General features: G+C 51.7%; 1 protein-coding gene and 2 long non-coding RNA genes across 5 annotated transcripts in view; 2 read left to right on the top strand and 1 right to left on the bottom strand.

Annotated features, from left to right (window-relative positions):
• The window catches only part of TNR (tenascin R), a 360,938-nt gene extending 348,825 nt beyond the window's left edge, over window positions 1–12,113 (top strand). For both annotated transcript variants that reach the window (XM_066261204.1, XM_066261205.1), the window contains 5 exons: window positions 5,004–5,155; window positions 6,468–6,564; window positions 9,325–9,486; window positions 10,841–11,004; window positions 11,800–12,113. In XM_066261204.1, coding sequence (XP_066117301.1) covers window positions 5,004–5,155; window positions 6,468–6,564; window positions 9,325–9,486; window positions 10,841–11,004; window positions 11,800–11,919 — 695 coding nt within the window. In that variant the 3' untranslated portion in view covers window positions 11,920–12,113. The remainder of the gene's footprint in view (window positions 1–5,003; window positions 5,156–6,467; window positions 6,565–9,324; window positions 9,487–10,840; window positions 11,005–11,799) is intronic.
• Window positions 11,195–21,037, bottom strand: part of LOC136325969 (uncharacterized) — a 37,327-nt gene continuing 27,484 nt past the window's right edge. Inside the window, exons 1-3 of one of the 2 annotated variants that reach the window (XR_010729355.1) lie at window positions 16,170–17,923; window positions 12,248–15,430; window positions 11,195–11,306 (exon numbers count right to left, since the gene is read on the bottom strand). This is a non-coding gene — a long non-coding RNA (uncharacterized lncRNA). Of the gene's footprint in view, window positions 11,307–12,247; window positions 17,924–21,037 lie in introns of those variants that run through there. The other variant, XR_010729354.1, reaches the window with a different exon arrangement.
• On the top strand, window positions 17,781–19,035 carry LOC136325970 (uncharacterized). Its single transcript, XR_010729357.1, has 2 exons — window positions 17,781–17,860; window positions 17,917–19,035. It is a non-coding gene; the product is annotated as an uncharacterized lncRNA (long non-coding RNA).

Below are 21,037 nucleotides of genomic sequence, written 5' to 3'. Positions count from 1 at the left end.
GTTTGTTCTTTAAGTTGAATTTGTGTGTAAGTTGGAACAGGTATGTTTACCTATTAAATGTAACTTAGATGTTTGTCTTAACATAGTATTTATTTCTACCTTTCTGTGCATGTAAACACTTAAACATTCTCAAATACAACCTTAAACAGTCTTGGATGATGCAGGAGATGAGGGACTTGTTGGAGAGGGTGGATGGTGTTAGAGTCAGGGCTGATCCTGCTGCTGAAGTCAGTGTCCTGAAGGAGGCGTCCAGGGAGGTTGGGACAGAGCCTTTCTTTTTCTCATCATCAGGCCCCGTAGTGTCTCAGGCCTTCAGTAACTGCACAGTAAACTGTGGTGAACCTCTCTGTGTCGGGATCTTGCTTCTCTAACTTTGCTAGTCCTGCTTCAATAAGAGAAAAAGCATCAGCTAAATCTCTTGTAGAAACCTTTTTCGATTCTGGGGATTCTAGGTCCCTGTTTTCTTCCCTAAATTCTTTCCTCTGCTGCGCCAGTTCCAGAAGGTCGTCACTGGTTATTGCCATGGGAGTCAGGTAACTCAATGATATCATGTTCACTGATGTCCAACTGCAGGGATTACCAATAGCCCTTAGGGTGCTCCGTTCATAAGTACAAGTTGGATGTTTGTGACTCGGGGACTTATTGTAAACAGATGAATGAATTAGAAAATGCATCAGGGTGGCTAAGGTGGTAGGTTTGACCACCCCCGTGGGCTGAATGGGTAACTTTGCCCTCCCCACAAACCTGCCAAGCACCTACACACGTCTAGGGAAAACAAATCCAAGTTCTGGTGGCCAGAGGTGGTAACCTATGCTTCTGTGGAGCAGTCTCCCTTGCTCTGCTGAGTCTGTTCTCAGAAATGCTGACATCTCGGCTTTGGTCCTGATGCTGAGGCCGTACAGGCGGGCGGTGGACAGACACTCTCCAAAGACACTCACTCAGACCATCTTGAAGACTGTATCCAAGAACACAACCCAAGGAAGGGAGAGGGCGGGGACAGGAAAGGTCTCTTCCTTTACTCCCAGCTGCTGGGAGTTATCTGAGTGCGCGTCATGTAACTCGCCTCCGTCTACTCGGCCGGCCGCCTTCAGATGCCCAACACAAACCAATTCCCAAGCCGTTCTTCCGGCAAGTGGCCGTCCTATTGATCTCACAATTGCATCTAGAAACACTTAACCACGAGACAATTCAGTGTCCTGATCACTTGGCATTGCTTTCTTCCTAACTTGGTAATCAACAAAGCCCGAGCTTTTAAAGAAAAAGCCTCTCTGTCAGGCTGAGTCCCAGCTATTATACCAAAAGGAAGAAAAGTCCGCCAGCTTTGCTCGGGGTCCTGAAATTTCTGCCTGGAGGAATATTACTGGGATGACCTCTGTGTGGGTTAAAGGTCAGTTTCTGATGATATTAGATGGCATGTGACAGCCCGAGAGCCTTTAGGGGATGCCTAACATCTTCCCTGACAGTTCCCTGAAAGTGTTGAATCCATAGTATACACACAACGAACACAGCAGGACTGCAATCAGTGTCATCTTCGATGTTTTGTGACTCCAAAGTCCAGGAACCCTCCCTTCCCCAAAAAATCAGAACTTCAAGGCAAAAACGTCTCTTCTCTAGGGCTAGTCATGTCAGGTAATTATGTTTTTGTTTTTGGTAGGTCTATCTTGAGAGCAACTAATATATTTGAGCCTTTTAAAAGTATCTATGCTATAACCTATTAAATAATTTACATGATCAGCATGAAGTAGCCTGTATAAGATCATTTATTTACTTATTCGGAAGTCTGGTTTTGTATGTGTATTTGTGTGAGGTTGTCATTGTAGGGGTTTGAGAGGTCGTCAGGGGCACACATGTTGGGTATGGGGAAGAAATGTGCGGTTCTGGCTCCTTTAAGAAGCTGAGTTGATTCAGAAGAAAGGGCTGTTAGTGCCAAAGGTAGAAGTGAGTGGAAGACCAAAAACATTCTGATCTTTTAAAATGAGAAATTCAGGTCACGAGAGAGGGCTGGTTGCTCCCGAGACCGGGTGGAGAATGGCCCGGAAGCCGGGAAATAATTGCGGTGCTCCCAAAGCCGCCAAGAGCGGAGAAGAAGCTCACTAGCAGCTGTCCCTGAAATATAATTGTGACCTGTAGGCACAGGTGGGATGGCGAACACTAATGAGCTGTAGGACATGCTGACGACGAAAGTGAAGAGCATTTCTGCAGCTATTCTGGAAGTCGGCTTTCATTTTGGGGGGGTAAAGATATTTAATTTGAACATAGGACTTTTTTTTTAGGTCACTTTAGCCTTTGGGGCTTTGTGCGCTCACAAGCTAGACAGAGACATAAATCCATCCTCTGCCGCGTGGAGAGAGACAGGTCCGATAAACTGTCGCACGGTCTCGTCCCTGTTTTAGCGGAGTGCACAGAGCGTTTGACTTGAGGTTGGAAAGTCAAGGTCCAGTGACCGGGGGAAGTCATGTGATCTTCCTGAGTGCCATCCCCTTCCCTGTAAAACAACATTTTGACTCATAATAATCAGCCTTCCTCTCAAGTTTCTTGCAAGAATTACATGAAAATAAAAACACGCTTTGTAAAGCCCAAGTTCCGTAGTAATACACTGTTATTCTCTGGTGTGACCATGCCTGAGGTAGGCGGTGCCTTTGTTCCAAACTTCCTTCAGTCAGAGCCACCCTTGGCCGTGGTGTGGCAGAGCTGAGGGACAGTCCTGGGCAGGGGGAGTTCACTCATCTCTGGGCGGGGGGAGGAGGGGGTAAAGTCTGTGGAATACCAACCTGTTCCCAACACAGGCTGCTTTGCTTCACTGATGACCTGTGACCTGTGCCTTAGGTGACCTGGGCCTTCAGTTGGGTTATATCTTCTTTCTTGTGTGACCCACCAGCAGGCTTTCCAAGTGGCTGGGTGTCACACCCTGCAGTGCACAGGTACCGCCACTAGGGGACACTGTAGTGACTGGCCAGTGAGGTCTGTAGCCAGCCTCCTCTTGACTCTGCTGTACAGTTCAAGGATGCATGCAGAACCACATCAACCACACCACTACCTTTCCTGGGCCCCAAATCACGGTCCCTCACTCGCGAGCTCTACTTTGAACTTGTTCTAACAGCTTCTGCAGTCCAGAGAGCCCCTCTGTGGGGATCTCTGCTCCTCAGCTTGCTTGCTAAGCATTAAACGGTGCCCTGAAGCTAAGCTCTTCAAGACACATGATTTAAGCTTCTCTTTCAGCTAATTAGATATTGTTCTACAAATTGGGCTGTACTCTCTGAAAGATGAGCAGCAATTTATTCCCCCTGCCCTCTTTTTAAACTTGTGCTGACCCGTAAAGCATGGCCGTTTGATTGTTGAGTCCAATCAGGAGCGTGTTTGCGCGAGGACTGGATATCCGTCTTGTTGCTAACGCGGGGCTTGTTTCGGCATTCCTCGGTGGCTGCTGCGAAGATGGCACAAGGCTCTGCTTAGGTGCCTCTCACCCCTTTGAAAGGTGGGCCCTATGGGGATGCACTGTGGCCCATGCTTCTGTCATCTCCTGAGTAACCAGTCTCTAGTTGCATGAACACATCCTCACCTTCAGGGAGAGGGGTATTATTAGTTTTTTATTTATTTTTATTTTTTATTTAGAAATTAAATGTAATGGGGCAACATTGGCCCGTAGGAATACATAGTATACATCTCCATAGCATGCGAAGTATTTATTGCGTTGTGTTCCCATCACCCGAAGTCAAACCACTTTTTGTTACCATATATTTGGCCTCCTTTGCTCCCCTCCCCCACTTCCTCCCTCTGGTAACCACTTCCCTTTTGTCTATGTCCATGAGTCTCAGTTTGATATCCCACCTATGTGTGAAATTATATAGTTCTTAGCTTTTTCTGGTTTACTTATTTTGCTTAGCATATTCTCAAGGTCTAGCCATGTTGTCACAAATAGCAATATGTCATCATTTCTTATGGCTGAGGAGAATTCCATTGTATATATCTATCACATCATCTTTAGCCAATCATCTATCCAGGGACATTTTGGTTGTTTCCATGTCTTGGCCACTGTGAATAATGCTGCAATGAACATGGGGGTGCATGTGTCTTTACCTACAAATGTTTTCAAATTTTGAGGGTAGATACCCAGTAAAGGGATTGCTGGGTCATATGGTACTTCTAGTCTTAATTTTTTGAGGACCCACCATACTGTCTTCCATAATGGCTGTACCAGTTTACATTCCTACTAGCAGTAAATGAAGGTTTGTTTTTTTCCACAACCTTTCCAACACTTGTTATTACCCATCTTGTTGATAACGGCCAATCTAACAGGTATGAGGTAGTATCTCATTGTAGTTCTGATTTGCATTTCTCTAACAGCTAGCAAAGATGAGCATTTTTCATATATCTATTTTTTGTTTGTATATGTCTTCATAAGAGAATTGTCTGTTCAGTTCCTCTCATTTTTTAATTGGATTGTTTGTTGTTGAGCTTTGTCAGTTCTTTATATATTTTGGATATTAACCCCTTGTCAGAGCTATAGTTTGTGAATATCATTTGCCATTTGGTTGGCTGTCATTTTGTTTTTGGTTTCTTTTTCTGTGCAGAAGCTTTTTAGTTTGATATAGTCCCCATTCATTTGTTTATGCCTTTACTTCCCTTGCCTTTGGGGCTAAATTCATAAAATGTTCTCTATGGCCTAGGTCCAAAAGTTTAGTATTTTATATAATCCCTATTTTACTGATGAGAAAACTGATGCCCAGGGAAGTCAGGCCTTTTGCTGAAGCTAAATAACAAGTAAAAGGAGGAGCCGGATTGTGAACCCAGCTCTTTGGACCTCAGATCCCATAAGACTATATACTGTCTGGTTAATCCAACCTCAGGTGGACAATGGGGGAATGCAGGATGAAGCAGGAGTCCCACACACTGTGGGATCCAGAGTGGATGAAGTACCACGAGAACCTCTACCCTCCTCTGACCCAAGGGCCTCATGATCAATGTGAGGATCCTTTCAGGATGTCACCTCTTTTTCTGTGCAGGGGGCCGGATCTTCCCTCATCCTCAAGACTGTGCCCAGCATTTGATGAACGGAGACACTCTGAGCGGGGTTTATACCATCTTCCTCCATGGAGACCTCAGCCAGAAGCTGCAGGTGTACTGCGACATGACCACAGACGGCGGGGGCTGGATTGTAAGTACACACGCGGCTCTCCATGCAAGTAAATGTCCTGGTGTTCTAGTCCACCTGGCTCAGCGCCGGCAGACCCAGACTTTGCCATCCTCTACCCATCCCTTTGTCTACCCCTCTCATGTCCCTCTTGGGGGCTTGTCATTGTCCTCAGGGCCCTTTCTCAGCAGCCCAGTCATAGGTTTGGCCGGGCAGAGAAAGGAGTAGCATATGGAGGCTGCAGTGGCCTGGCCCAGGAGGGGGGGTGACCTTCTGCAATGACAGTTCATGCAGAGGGGTGCCAGGACAGGGACCAGTGACTCAGATAAACACAGGGTCTTGCCTGCTGGGGACTGCAGCTATCATAAAGGAATAGAGGAGGTGAGCCTCTCTGGGGGGGGGTCATGAGGATCGTTCTATCAGACGAGGGCATATGAGGGAGCAGAGGAGGGACAGACCATGGGTAGTCAGCTCTAGTTACAAAGACCACTGATGCCCTCCAGCTTCCTTGGCCTCCCGGTTCTTCCCCAGAGCAGCCACAGCCTTCAGGTAGCACCAATGACTAGGAAAAGGGGAGACAACATTTCCTGTGACCACCCTCCTCCCTGTCTGGGAGTTCAGGACAGAGAGAAGGGAAAGGTAGCCTCAGAAATGTCCCCAGCCGTCAGGGCAGCCCACGATGCAGACGGGAAGGGTCCCGCAGCCGGGCCCTGAAGCAGCCCGGCATCAGCTGAGTGAGGGTAGGTGGAAAGAAGTCTTTGAATGGAGTAAAATGGTGACTGTGCCCATAATAGCTACTCTTAGGAGACACTGCCTTGTTTGTTCCTGACATATCTGTGCCACCTTCGTAAAGCATAAATGGAGATTGAAGCCGAGGCTGGGGTATTGGAGGCTGGATGAGATTGGCACTGAACCAGCTTGGAAAATGAATGATATGCAGTAGCTTTGCCTGTGATGGAGTGATGTGAAGTGACTAGCTGATGTGAAGCGGGTCCTGCTCTTTTAGTGAGAAATGCTGTCTGCCGCACTCCTGGTACAAAAAGATGACTCTGAGAGCCAGTTTCCCCTGACTCTCTGGGGGCTCGATGTGTGATGAATCCCAGTGTCAACATCACCCCCAGCCTGCTCCTCGGGGCCTCTGCGCTTGGCGAGAAGGGCGCTGAGCGTCCCCTATGAACATGGCTGTGCAAGTGCTGAGCTCTATACTGCAGAGCTCCGTGTCCGAGCGCCGGTGTCCTTGCACATATAAAACCGAGTCCCAGCGATGTTACTCACAAGTTCCTTCTCTGGCTTCCCGTGATCCTCGCCCCCCACCCCCTACCCCACCTTTTCGCAGGTGTTCCAGAGGCGGCAGAACGGCCAGACCGACTTCTTCCGGAAGTGGGCCGAGTACCGAGACGGCTTCGGGAACCTGGAGGATGAGTTCTGGCTGGGTAACGCCCCGTTTTGCTTGCCCACGGCCTGCTGCTCTGGCTTTCTGCCTGCCTCGCTCCTCTCTGCATCTGTCTGGGAGGCTCAGCCACCCTGCGTCTGCTGAGGAGTTGACAGCTCGTGAATTGCTTTCAGTACCTCCGGCTCTGTTTGGCTGCACTATTGATTTGTTTTGATCTCATTGTGGTGGTTTCCTCTTTGCTCTGTCTCTTCCCATCCTTATTAACGGCCTCTTATGCTGATGGGTCTTGACAAGAGGCAACTACAAAGGCGCGGGTCAGCCTGCCGGGCGAGGGGGGCGCGAGGGCACCAGGGCGGCTGGCCATCTCCCACGAGCCAGCACCAGCCAGCCGGCCGGCGGGGCAGGAGAGAACGAGGCAGCCACTCTGCTCCCGTTCCTTGGGGGGACGCTATTGCCTGACTTGGCGAGGGAAGAACAGGGCGAGTGGCATCAGAGGTGGCCGTCAGTTTCTTAGAGGGTCAACACTGGCGAGAGGTGCAGATTGAGACAGAACAGGTGTGAGAAGGTAAGCACATGCCCGGCCCAGGTGAGTGGCAGGTGGCGGGTGCCACTCCCTAGAGGGAGTACATTTTCTGACCTGCCTCCCCTCTTGGTTAGATTTTCAGTGAGAATAACTGGGTTCCGAATTCGCGACCTCCTCTCTACCTCCCTGTCACTGTCCCCTCCGGCCCTCACCATCTTTCTCCCCTAAAACATCCTCCCCGCCTCCAGGACCGTTCATTGGCACATGGCCACCAGGGTGGTCTTCCTCACACCCCAAATCTGCGCAGTGGTGCACCCCATATGTAAAACTTCTCAAGGACTCCTCATAACCACCAGGTGAAAGCTAAGCACTGTAGCTCAGGTACTGGGCCTCTCCGAGCTACCATGCAGCCCGCTCCCCACCACTGAGTGCCCCCTCTTCCCCGCAGACCTCCCGCCCGACACCACACTCCAAACATTCAGAGCCACTGACGTCTCCTCTGCGAGGAATGCTCCCCCAGCCCCCCGGCCGCCTCCCCTGCGTGCCTTGGTGTCTATGTATATCCAAAGACCCAGAGAACACATCCTGCCCATCTGACTCAACCTTTATCTGTAGGACAGCTGGACACTCCCTTATTAGTGGCCAATTTCCACGCTCTGAAATCACAGACCATTTCCCAGTCTCCCTGACTATATTATGCCAGCTCTGTGTAGGTCTGGGACCACAGCGTGTTCCTCTCTTAACCCCACTGCCTCTTGCAGTGCCGGGGGGCCTGTAGGCACCTAAAGTGTAGCTCGCAACCAGTCAATGATAAGAGTTTGTTGGGTGCCTATTAGGTCTGTGTTGGGTATCAAACCACAGAAACACTAGCACCAAACTGAGATGAGAGTTAAGGTTAGAATCACGGTTAAGGTTTCTCCTTAATCTTAAATTGAGAAAGAGAATTTGGAAATACTGCTCCCCCTATCAATTCAAGGTTATTTACTCCTTAGGCCCCAAATATCTGTCCTGTCCTCAGAGATGTCATCCTGTACTGGGAAGCACCGTACTAACCTCTGAGCTACTGACGAGAAGGCCGCAGACCCTGAGAGGAGGACGCGTTCCGCTTCCCGGAGGGGCACGGAGGAGCAGCAGCACATAGGAGGGGAGGGGACCAGCACAGAGGGGAGGCAGGGGTCCCCTCGATGTGAACCAGCAGGACAGGGGAGAAACCAACCAGCCAGAGGAGAGGAGTAGTCAGGGACAGAAGAAAATGGGGCGAGGTGGGTTGAATAAAGGCACACGTGGTATCTAAACTCGGGAAGAGACATCTAGACTTGGTTCCGTAGGGGACAGGGAGCCAGCGAAAGCTCCGGAACAGGGGCATGGCCTGGGGATGTGTCGTTTGGCAGCAAGACTCTGGTTGGTGTAACCGAATGGGTGTGACCCATGGTTTTTGTCCTGAGTTGGGTTCCCTAGCAGCAGAGCCTAAGAGAGGGATTCTTGTTCATGGGTTATATCTGGTGGTGCCCTCAGGAGAGAGGGAGTAGGAAAAGTAGAATAAAGCCGGTATGGGGAGCAGATGCAAAAATGGGGTCTTGGTTGGAGACTAGCTTCAGTCTGATCCTCAGGGAAGCACTGTAGCCTAGACTGCTCCTCAGCACTGGGGTCAGGGGGCTGGGCTTCTGTCTGTAGCCCCCATCAGGCATTGATGGGGGTCTGTCCCACAGTGTGGGGCGTGGAGACCGCAGCTTCCAGGGCGAAGTGACTCCTGTTTGGTCAAGGGCAGTTATCCAAGGAGGCGGCAGTTATGAGTTACCTGGAGGCTGAGCGAGTGAGGAGGGTTTGTGAAGAGAGGTGGACAGACCCCTTTGTAGGCTACTAGGAGATGCAGGGTATTTGGAGAGCCTGGGTCGCAGGCTCCTCTGATCACTATTTCTACCCCTTACTTCCTGTCACTCATGCCAAAGGATTGACGCCCATCTGATGCCCCTTGTCACTTTCACCCAACGCCACGTTTGGTGTGAGAGGTGGCAGGGACAGGGACAGGCACACCGGGGCTCAGGGCTTGTCAGTCACTGGGCCTAGACTAGACATCAGGGCCCCTGAGCTGACCTGGGGTAGAGACTCCTCCGCAAACCTGAGGCAGGCTTTCCAGGAGGACGTTCCAGGTCTGGAAGGGGCTGTTTGACAACAGCCTGGGAAAGGCCGAGCCACCCAGACGCCCTTCCTCTTCCTGGTGACATCTGTCTTGAGGCCACAGTCCCAGGCTCCTACATTCTCTGTTCATCTCCGCAGGGCTGGACCACATCCACAGGATCACGTCCCAGGGCCGCTATGAGCTGCGTGTGGACATGCGGGACGCCCAGGAGGCCGCCTTCGCCTATTACGACAAGTTCTCTGTCGAGGACAGCAGAAGCCTGTACAAACTCCGTGTAGGAGACTACAACGGCACTGCAGGTGCCCTGGCCCCTGAGCAGGCCCTGCACAGATGTGTGGCAGGACCAGGTTCCCCCTGCTCCAGGCCTGAGCCATCCTGGCAGCACCTGAGTTTGGGAATTCCCCCCTGGCCAGGGAGCCGGGCACAGGGCTGCGAATCGCTGGCTCTGGTCCAGCTGTCCCTAACCACGCAGGTGACCCGAAATCAATTTCCCAGGGCTTCAGTGTCCTCATGGGGGGGGGGGGGATGCAATTTAAATACAGTGAAAGTTCTTTTAAGATTTAAAAAACAAAATTCAGTGGGAGGGTAAGAATTATTTTTCTTGTCAAGATTAATCAATGTGGGCTCCTACCCAGAGAGGGCAGAACCATCTATTGTCTGGGTAGACATCGCCCCTGCAATGACATCTAGGAAGCCATCTTTAATGCAAATAGACCAGATCCCCCTCCCGTATTCTGCAATGCGCCCCCCACCCATGAGAAATCATCATCACCCCATCAAGGAGCAGACAGCAGCCCTTAATTGTCCCCCACTGGCCCGTTCCTGTTCATTCTTCCACAGAACCACACATGTCATCACGTTTTCTCTAGAGATTTTTTATGACATTTCTACAAAGGAGAACCACTGTTTCTGGAAGCTCCGTTGCAGTGATACTTTTATCAGAACACAACACTGTGTCTGCTCCTTAGGCTTAGCCAATCTGTTTCCTGGGTTCTATTAGATCACGTTTCCTAAAAACCATGTCCTGCCAAATATGTGCATGGCATTGTCAGTCCTTTAATTAACTAAATGCTAGTGCATAATTTTAGCAACATGTCTGTACCTCTTGGCACTAAGAAGACCATCAAGGTATTGCTCGTCCCAGTTCTGCCTCTGTCCGGTTATTTCAGGGACATGACCCCAAACAGGATGTGCTTTCCTTTGTTGTTCTTCACATTTCAGACCGTTCCCAATGCCCACGAGACGTGCCTGAACGGCCCATCCAAAGGTCCACTTACCACGCATTGGGCATAAAATAACCATTGAAACAGTATATTAAAGGCTCTGACTGAATCGTTTCAAAAACAAGCAGGCTGCAAAGTGGTGACCCAGATTGTCCCGTATCACCGTGCCTGATCCCTGTCCCCTCTGGAGACAAAGGGAGTCACGAATGTGTGTCCCAGGGCTGTCCCGGAGAAGACAGGCAGCGGGTGAGGTGGCGCCCAGTGGACAGAGTTCTGAGCAGAAGGTCGGGCCGAGGAGATGGGTGGGAGAGAGCAGCGTGGGGTAGCCAGGCTGACCAGCAGGCGGGAGGCCAGGCTGGTTGGGACGTCCAGAAAATCCCGACGAAAGAGTGACAAAGTGAACCACCTCACAAATGCTTCTTTCTTCCAGGGGACTCCCTCAGCTATCATCAGGGACGCCCTTTCTCCACCAAGGACAGAGATAATGACATTGCCGTTACCAACTGCGCCCTGTCCTACAAGGGGGCGTGGTGGTATAAGAACTGCCACCGAACCAACCTCAACGGGAAGTACGGGGAGTCCAGGCACAGTCAGGTGGGTGAGGCCCAGGGCTGTGGAGCCCACGGGCCCTTAGCTTTATGTTTAAATCGCACGTGTGGGTCTTACCTTCCCTTTTAAAATGAAATGCTCAGTCTCAAGGGAGGGGCACAAAGAGGAAAGGAAGGCAGACCCAGGGTGAGGGCCGGATGGAGTGGGAGGCAGGAGTGGACTCGGGAGCGAGAACTCACCCAGAGAAGCCCTTGACAACCAGTCAAGTCCTAGTTCATTTGCTCATCTGGAAGATTCCATGAAGATCCTGTCAATGCCAGGGGCAGCTTTGTGGGTTCAGTCTCGGCCTAGAGAGTAACCCAGGAAGAGAGATGTCAGGGCTCTTCCCCATGTGTAAACAGGGCTGTCTGTCCCCATTCGAGGCCACATATCTCTAGGATGGGCTGGGTGATGGCGTGACCAGCTGGGACGTTCTCAGCCTTAGCACTGGAATGCCCACAGCCAGGGGAAGCCCTAGTCCTGGACAGACCAAGAGTGTTGGTCACCTCAGTGGGAACCACCTGACTCTCCCTCTAGGAGTGAGCAGTCCCACACTGTGACTCTCTCCAAAATGCTTTCATACTATTGGGATTTTGAAACTCAGCTCTAGCGTCTGGTGCAGGCAAACCCTGAAGGCCAAAGGCACAGAGCTGGCAGTAAGGAGTGACCTGCGACACCTTCCAGACAGAGACCCAGGCTACACGTTTAAAAGGCAAACGCTGGGAAGAGGCTGTGCTCTGAGCACACTGGGAATGTGCCACATCTTGGGTGCTCTGACATGCTCCCCTTCCTCCTTCCCAGGGAATCAACTGGTACCACTGGAGAGGCCACGAGTCCTCTATCCCCTTCGTGGAAATGAAGGCACGCCCCTACAACCACCGTCCCGTGGCGGGGAGGAAACGGCGGTCCTTGCATTTCTGAGCCGTGGGTGGCCACTGGCCAACTGACCTTTTCTGTCATTTGTATTTTATAATATGAAACAAGGGGTAGGGGAGTCATAGTACTGTGCTTTGCAACATAATCCGAGTGTCTGAAGGAAGCGGGGTTTAGCAGGATCAGCTGAGCATCACTGCCCGTGGTTTCTGCCGCCCGTGGGCCTGACCCTCAGTCCATTCTCCCTCCTCCCAGCCGCCCTGGACCTGCCCCTCCTCCCCCGCCCCCCGCCCAGCAGGAAAGGGGAGATGTTTTCGTAGAAGACCAACTCAAAGGCAAGTGCAAGAGTCAGGTTGTTATGGTGATGGGCACATACCTTCTCTCTGTGCCCTCTTTCTGAGATGCCCTTCACTCCCACATTTTTGTCCCTGGCCACTGCCTTCGATGGCCCGGTGCTCACACAGGCCAATGGAAGAAGCCTCTGCAAGAGAGTTTTGCCAACAACTCCCTTTAAGAGGACGTGGACTGAGCTGACCCCATCCCACCAACTCAAGTCCTCTTTCACAGGCCAAAGAGTCTCATCTTCTGACCCTTCCGGCCGAGTGTCCCCTGTTACTTCTCAAGGTGTGGTGGCTCCCTTCCAGCTCCAAGCAATCCTGTGCCTGCCTCCATGCTGCCTGGAGACCCCCAGGGCCCAACCACTGCTTCAGGTTCCAGTTCCCAAGGTGTCCATCGCCCATGTTTGTCCCGCAGCTGCACAGTGGCTGTGTCCCTGCGGGTCATACGTCACTGCTCCCTCCCTCTTTGGGAGCGGGAAAGGGAGACGGTTGTGGCTTGTAATGCTTTGGGGTCTGGCCTTGAGGAAAAGACAGAAGGAGAATTCAGGGCCCCCACCACTGAGATTTGAGGTCCCATGAAGAACAGCCTTACCTAGCTCCGTTCTATTTCTGGTCCTACATGTCAGGAGTGTTATTTTTTTTTCTCTGAGTTACAAACTGATTTCTGTCTTCAGCTGGGCTCTCCTCTGTGTGGAAGGCTTAATCGGAGTCAAAGAAGCTCTATGGCCAGTTGGCCAGTCTCCTGACCGATAATCCCTGGGAAGAGGTAGAATGTGGGGCTTTTGTTTTTGTTTTCCTCTCCTTTGGTCCCATGTGAAACAGGAATGACCTCCTTAATGAGGTGAGGCCAGGAGAAGCCTTTCTTCATCTTCTTTTATTATTCTGCCTTTGAGAGGAAAAGTGAAAAGCACAGGAGGAAATTACATCTGGAAATCCAAAGGTGAACCGGCGAGGGTTGTGGCCCACCTCCCGCCTTATGAGATGTGCTCTCTCCACTAGCAATGATTTGATTTTTAAGTCCAGGCGCACTGGAGACTCTAGAAGCCAAGACCCTTCAACTTCACCAAATCAGATGTCGGCTGCAGCTGACCCTGCAGCGTCTGCCGAATCCGAGCTCGGCTCCCCAGCTGCCTGACCCCTTCGCCTCCCTTTCCTGAGGGCCTGGTTCCATTATCTGCATCCTGGTACCTTCCCAGCCAGCTCCAGATGGGCCCAAGAGTAGGAAATGTTCTAATGGGACCGTCCACAGCCCAGCCGAGCTTGGATGAGAAGGGATCGTCTTCGAGTCTGAGAGGCACACCTGTGATGTCACCAGACGCGTCAGCTGCCGCTTGCTGTGGCAGAACTCACCCCCAACCCCCCTCCGCAGCAGGCCTCCCGAAAAACAGGGGTGATGTGTTCATTTCTTCGTTCACCGTGGGCTTCCAGAAACACCTAGGAGAGGCAAGAAAACATGAACAATCCTGTCTAGAAACCAGAACATTAAGTAAGGCTCGGCGAGAGCGGTGGGCCACCGGCGAACAGTAGGACGCCCGCTGAATGGGGGTGCTGGGAAGAGAAGGTCTAGGCCAGTGTCGCGGGCTCTGTGACAGCAGGGAGGTGGCTGCACCTCCCTGGGCCTCAGTTTCCTCACCGGTGGCATGAAAGGGCGAACCAGAGTGACTTCTTCCCTTTCAGCTCTGACAGTCAGCAGTGCTCATCTGAACTGAACACCTCACTGGCATTGATGAGAGCTCCAGCAAGTAGCAAAAATTCACCAGAAAACCTGCTTTATTTGGAAAGGGGGGAAGGAAGGGAAGAAGGGAGGCAGGAGACAGATTCGGAAGTCACAACACACACGTACATACACAGTGCAGGAAGGCTTATGCCAAGCAGGAGGCTGCACTGATTTTGTACATGAAAGCAGAGCCCCGGGGCTGGGGTGGCCCCAGTAACAGCCCACCACATCTAGGGAGCTAAAACAGGACCCTGAAACCTCGTGTAGCCACTCAGGTGACAGCCAGGGAACATCGGTGCAAACCCAAATCTGCCTTTCACTGGAACCATTTTACCCCAAGGGACACTTCTAAGAATAGCCTCTGCGGCACCACCTAAATTCATTTTAAAGGATCTTAAAGCAAGAAAGGGACTCCAGAGACGAGCTCACCCAAAAGGATTTATAGATTCCTTTTTTTTTTTTTTTAAGTAGAATCATTTTCCCACGAGTTTTTACCATTTGTAAAAGACACTGTGCCTCTTCTCTTCCCGGAGATCCCTGGTCAACCTGCCTCGGAGTGTTTCACCTTCACTCCCTGATCTCTGCTAAGCTGGCTCTTCCACACAGGTCGTTCTTCCCACAGGTGGATCCACAGCAACACTCAAAAACACCCACCCTGAGCACCCGAGTTCCCCTTCAGGGACACAAAAGGAATCAGACCCTGCCAAGGACAATTTAACTGGAGACACACCAGGATAGTATGTACTTACAAACACAAACGAGAAAACCACCAATGACTGCAACAAACTCACTGCCTAGACCCGAGATCCAAACAGGCCCTCCTTGTTGCGTTTCCCCATCAGAAAGACAGTATCCAGCACAGGAAACTCGCTTCCTCCAGGGTCACTGCTGGAGGGGAAGTGGTATGGAGAAGCCAATGTGTGGAAAACTGCTGGCCTTCAGATCAGACTTACCTGGGGGAGGGAGATTTGCTGAGTGTCGCCACAAAGGGGCGATCACAACCCCCAGTCCTATCCAGTAACCCCGTGGGCATCGTCGTCGGGGTGAGGACAGTAAGGTCCTCCACGTTCCTGGGAGAACCCATACCAAATCAGGACCCAGGAAAACTGGCCAGCGGATTTGCACAGATTTGTGAAAGAAAAAAGAAAACAGTTAAATGGAGAGCAAACGTCCATAGATAGCTCAGTCCACCTGACCCTCCACAGACCCACCCCATATGCAGCGGTCAGGACCTCGCACCTGCTCCTCTTCACCTGGGACCCCTCCCCCAGCGCCCTGCACATAGAATATTGGTCTTCCCGACACAGACCTGGAGAACCAAGGTTGCCAATGAGCTCAATGCCAAACCCAACAATCCCTACCACGTTTAGACTTGTGAAATCCAGTGCCGGAACAGAGCTGTCGATGGAGGCACGGAAGGTCATTATGGAACCTTTCGAAAGAGCTGTTTGTTGTAAAAGCATCAGCTGAGATTGGGTTTGTGAGCTCCTCTCTGTTCTGCCTTCTGGAGGGAAAAACAGACCCTGTGAGAACGATGGACCAAGCTGAGGGGTTGGCACCACCCAGTCGGTGGCCTGGACTGGCAAATACTCTTGGAGCTTCAATTCTTTTTTCTTTTTAACTCCCACCCAGAATTTCAGGAAAGGTAGGGCTGCTGACCCAGGATATGTGCTTTCCTATGGCTTCTTTCTGGTTCACTCGAACCCCTTCCTTCCGTTTCTTTCCCTCCCAAGGGGGCACTGGCCTTGCCCCTCACTGTCTGCTCTTAAAACCCAAAAGGAACCTCTAGAAGATTCCACCTCGAGTTCCGTTCCCGTAATCCCACAGAAGGTGGGACAGGGGTTCTCACTTGGCTCATGAGGACTTGCCAAGGCTGCAGGAGGGCCCTGGACCTCAGAGGCCGGGGCGGACCTGTGAAGCTGGGCGTCTGCCTCTGCCCAAAGCTCCAGATGCAGGAGCTGCTGGCCGGGCTCCGCCTGGTCCATTTCCCCCCAGGGGACAGGGACACGGGGGCTGAGGAAAGGTGACTCCCAAGGGTGGCTTCTGGATTGTGCCTGTGGCCTCTCTCTGGCTGTACCCTGGCATCCTTTGGCCATGACCCTGAAGAGCTTTGACTGCTTCCTCAAACCCTTGTTTTCCCGGTGTGATGTTTCCCTCAACTGCATGGGCACCACCAGGCCAAATGGGAACTCACTGACTCAACGAAAACCCCTGAAAGCAAGTAGGGAAGAACCCCAGTGCACCTGAAGAGGGCGTGTGGGGTCGGCTCCAGTCCAGTGTGACAGTGTGGCTCTGGTGCTTCATCCTAACGGTTTCACCCTGGGTTTGCTTACATTCATTCTGTGTTCTTCAAGCTGGAGAAATGGCTGGGAAGAAGGAAAAATAAAATATAAAATGCCAAATCACATAAAAAAAACGAGCTGATGGATCATTAGGGACTGAAAGCAAGGCTTCTCTCCAGGGGCCCCACCATCACAATGCGGAGACGGGTGTGAGGTCCCCACTGAGGGACCAGCACTAGCTCCTCGCTGTCAGGTCCCAACCTCCCCACACCCCTGTCAGCTCGCTCACGTCGCCTGAGAAGAAACGAAGGTCCCAGGAGCTTGTCTCTGCCCAGACACGGAGAAGCAGGCCTTTCCTGGCTCGCTCAGCCTGCCTGGACCTCTCCTTTTCTTCCCAGTCACAAGCCTGCTTTGTCACCTCCAGCATTCCTGATTAATTTCTCAAGGTCACCCCTTGCCTGAGGCAGGACTTCATCACACCTGGAGCACTTCGTTGTCCCAGTGTCCTTGGCAAGCCTCGCCATCTTTGGGCAGTGTTGCCTTTTCTCCAGACCAGAAATCCTCCCTCCTTCCCCAAGCTTCATCGGGAAACTGCAGGACATCCACAGAGCACGGCTCTTGTTCCCCAGAAAAACTCGGCCCCTCTGTTAGCTTACTAAAACAGCTCCTCGTTGTCAGCTGTGAGGCCGTGCTTGTGTGAAATTTCCAATTCGGAAACATTAACCCTTTGGGTCTCATTAACCCAATCGGCTCTCCCAGGTGCTAGCATCGGCTCATTGGCCCCCGTGGGTTTGTGGAAGGCAGGTGCAAACATCCGAGGAGGCCTGCAGCCCCTAAGCCACAGGGAGGGTTGGAGTCCTGAGACGTGGCAGAGGCAAACGCACAGATGAGTTCTATTATTTTCTTCCCATCAGCGGTTTAGCAGCCCCCAGCGATACCTTGGGTTGCTTTTCCGCATCCTGTCATTGAACACTGACCTGCTCAACACTGCGTCCAAAAGGCAAATGTTAGGAGCACACCTTCAGCACTGGAAGAGACTCAAGGTATCTCCCCCAGCTCTCTCATTTCACACTCCGGGCCCAGAAAGGTTAGGCAGCTTGCTCAAGTTCACACAGCTGCTTAGTTAAACAGCTGAGCTCAGATCTAGCATAGGCTTTTTCATTTCCCTCTCTCCAAATGAAGACTTCAGAGAATTGGTATTGTGGCACACCTACTGTTTTCCAAATAATGGGTTAGGAACTTGACATATGTTATTTTGTTAAGTTGTCACCAGAACCCTGACTCAAGTTTAACCATTTTACAGATGAGAGAACGAAGGCACAGAAAGGTTCAGCAACATGCCGAAAATCACACAGCTATAAGGAAAGTCATAATCGGAAGTGCTTTGTCTGATTCTAACACTCCCACTTTGCTACTTCATGAGTGCCGCCCCTTCTATCTACTTAACCGAGTGGCCACCATCATGGATTTGTTCATGGTCTCACAAAGGGGCTTCTCGTGCCACTTCCCCTCAGTATTTTAAAAAGAGGGAGTCTTAAATTGTTTTTGCAACATATTCCAGGGGATCTTCAACCTCACCATCAGGAGTAAGAAACATCCTGGCTGTTTGTTTGTTTTTCTTACACAGGATGTGTGAAAGAGGGTCCCAGCAGGTTGGAAGGCAGCTATGCTCACCACTATACCACCAACGCTGCAGGGGTCCCAGCAGGTTGGTAGGGGAAGATCAAGACCAGAACACAAACACTGGTACCCCTACCCCCAGCCCGCTGCTTTGGGGATCTGTGGCCTCCCTCTCACCCAACATTGGAATAGTGGGAAACTCCAGAGCCATGCTTTCCAAACTGGGGCAGACAATGTAGCCAGGATTGGGGCCCAAAAGTCACAGAATAAACATGGCACCTGTGCCTGGAGTGTCAGTTTCACTCCTGAACTGGGGAGGGAAAGGCTACATCAGTAATGTATTCAAACAGATGCAGGGGGTATCAAAGGCAGAAATCCCAAGAATTTTTAGGCTGAAACTGGCAGGTGACAAACTAGTTTGGGCTCCCTCTTCCCAGACATCGTTCTTTGTGGGCCCTGGCAGGAGCACATCAGCGGAAATTTCGGAGGAGATGGCTAGAAGACGGCAGGGGACTTCCCCAGTGGGCCCGGAGCTCAGAGGACAGTTGGCTATAATCTGAGCTCTCTATGCCACTTTGGGGAATTGAGAAGGAAATTGTTTCTTGGTAGTTTTAGCTGCCAGGCCAAAACCCCAGGAATGAACCCCTTTCTCTTCATTGAATGACGTTTCTATAATATATTGGGGCATAGCTAGAACTCCCTGAGAGGGGAGTTCATGTCATGGTCCTCTTCCATGCAGGGCCACCTGTGTATTACCCGCAGTGGAAAACCATGGTTAATGCAGTTGTGTCAGCCAAGAAAGTGCTCCTCAACCACCCACCCCGCCTCCCACTCCTGTCCTGAGACCTAGACTCAAGTTTAACCACAAGCTCAAGGGTCAGAACCTGTAGGAGTTATTGTTAACTGACAGACACCTCCTTCCTGTCATTCACATTGCCCCCCACCCTCCTCCAATTATTCCAACTTCAAATTCACTCCAGGCCCATAGACTGCCCCATGCCCTGAGCAAGTCACTGTGACTTCACTGTGACTTTAGGGAGCAGTCACCAGGGCGCGGCCAGCTGAAACCCACCCTAGGTAGTCGTTCAGAGAACTCACCAACACCAAATCCTCCAATCCCTCTGAATTTGCGTTTGCCATTTTAACCTTTTAACAGCCTTTTCAGGTAAAAAATAAATAACAAAGACCAATTTACTGACTTTGTAGCTACAGTGTGCTCAGAAAAGCATTGATATGAAAGAAAGGCTGGAAGGAAGAAGGAAAACAAGGAGAAAATGGAGTCCACACGGCTCAGGTGGGGTACGCTTGTATGAACTAAACAGAACAAAAACCCCGGGAGGGAGCGGACAGACCGATGCCCCCAGCTTGCCTGGCCCGGTAGCTCAAAGACTGGGATCTCCGCTTGTTAACCATTGTTAACTAGTATTTTTAGTCCTGGTTGCTTTAAGCCTCTGTATAGTTCCTTTTTTAAACACATTTTCTATACGTTAATAAAAGATCCTGAAGGACTGATGTCGTCTTCCGAGTCCTGTGGGGACCTGGGGAGGAAGGCTTTCTTCCTCAGCAGCCGGCCGCTTGGACCTCCTGTGCACGTGCACCCACCACTTCTGCCCAAACGTCTGCTCTGTGTCCCCTTTCAGGGAGGCGACTCTTGTTCCCAATGCCCTGCTCCTCCCCCTGTGTCCCTTCCCTTCCCTGATCCTGTTTTCTCATTATATCCTCTTGATCTCTCTACCCCTTCCCTCTCCTCCTCTCTTCCCTATCTCCCACCTGCTTTTTGAACTCTTCCTCTCACCCTTTGCTTTCACCAGCAGAACAGTCACTGGCAGGTGGTCGCCCCTGCTGGACGCCCCAGCATTACCTGCCGTGGTCTTGGGTGTGTGGTTCTGAGCCCCGACCAGCCACAGAGACAGTCTCCCTGTGCTGCTGCCTCAACTCCGGAGTGTCCGGGGGTAGCCAGTTCTCCAGGGCTCTAGTGCCATCTATGGGCCCTGGCAGAGAACAGTCAAAGGCCCAACTTGCTAGGCCTGCCTCCCCTTGGCTCAGTCCGTGTCCAGCTCCTATGCCCACCTACTCCTCAGACTTGGTCATCTTGGAAAACATTCCCTTCCCCCCCCCCGAAAATGGACCCAGTGCACATTGTAACTGTAACCTCCAGGTAGCACTAGATAAGACTAGCCAGGCTACAGGTCCACGAGGAGGGCCGCGGAGGACCCTTCTGCAGTTCAGCCCTGCAAGCACACACACAAGTGCAGAGTCACTAACAGAGGCTGTGCAGTGGTGCCGGGACCCCCACCAGCTCTTCCCCGCTGGCCTGGGGAGGGCGTGTTCGGAGACCACCTGGGGGAGGTCGCCCTGGCTGGGTCCTGTGACGATGGCAACACCCCAGCATGGACAGGTGAGGAGGAAGCAGTGTGAATGAGAGTCACAGGGCATAAAACAGCGTAACCTTGGGAAGCAGGGCCAGGAAGTGGGGGGCTCGTGTTTGCCTGGCCCCTGGCGACCTCTGAGGGACCTCAATAACAGAGCTCCCCCCACCTCCAGGTGCCACAGACTAAACATTATGAATCCCCAGGCCAAGAGGGAGAGACCTTCCTCCATGTCCCCTTGTCAAAAGGGAGACAGAGAAGAGTACCTTTCGAAGGAACAGAGTCCCACACTTGGCAGTTTTTTCCCCCAAACAGAGTCCTTCCCCCAGTCTTTTGTGGACACCAGCAGGCCTCTTCTCAACCGTGGCAACAGCTCCCAGCCACAGTGACAGCCACCCCCCCCCCAAGGTGCCCTGCACGAACAGGGGCAGAGCGCTTCCTTGGCCCTCTCCCTGGGGACGCGGGGGGTGGGGTGGGCTCATTTCCTAGAACACAGACTTCTGGGCTACCAGGCAAGAGGGGCCCTTTGAAAAGAGCCACATTTCCTGGTCCTGTTCTAAATAAGCCACTTGGGGTCACGTTACCAGAGGAACAACCATTGTCATACGCAGATAAAACTCGTCACCCGAAGCTCCTATCTCAGAAAAGGAGACTGACGGGGGGTGGGGGGGGACCTGAAGGCACCCCGGTCATTGTGATTTATTCCTGGGGTGGCTGAATGCTACCATTAGAGGCTAACTTCAACTACTGTAATTCACCCATTGCTGAGGACCTCCGGGGGCATTTACAACCATCTAAACACAGATTTAATCATTGCTGTGTTATGGGAGCGAAGAACTG

Source organism: Saccopteryx bilineata, chromosome 2 (genome assembly GCF_036850765.1).
Source record: "Saccopteryx bilineata isolate mSacBil1 chromosome 2, mSacBil1_pri_phased_curated, whole genome shotgun sequence".
NCBI lineage: Eukaryota > Metazoa > Chordata > Mammalia > Chiroptera > Emballonuridae > Saccopteryx > Saccopteryx bilineata.
The sequence above is the reverse complement of the archived record's forward strand: the minus strand, read 5'-3'. Positions and strand labels throughout refer to the sequence as shown.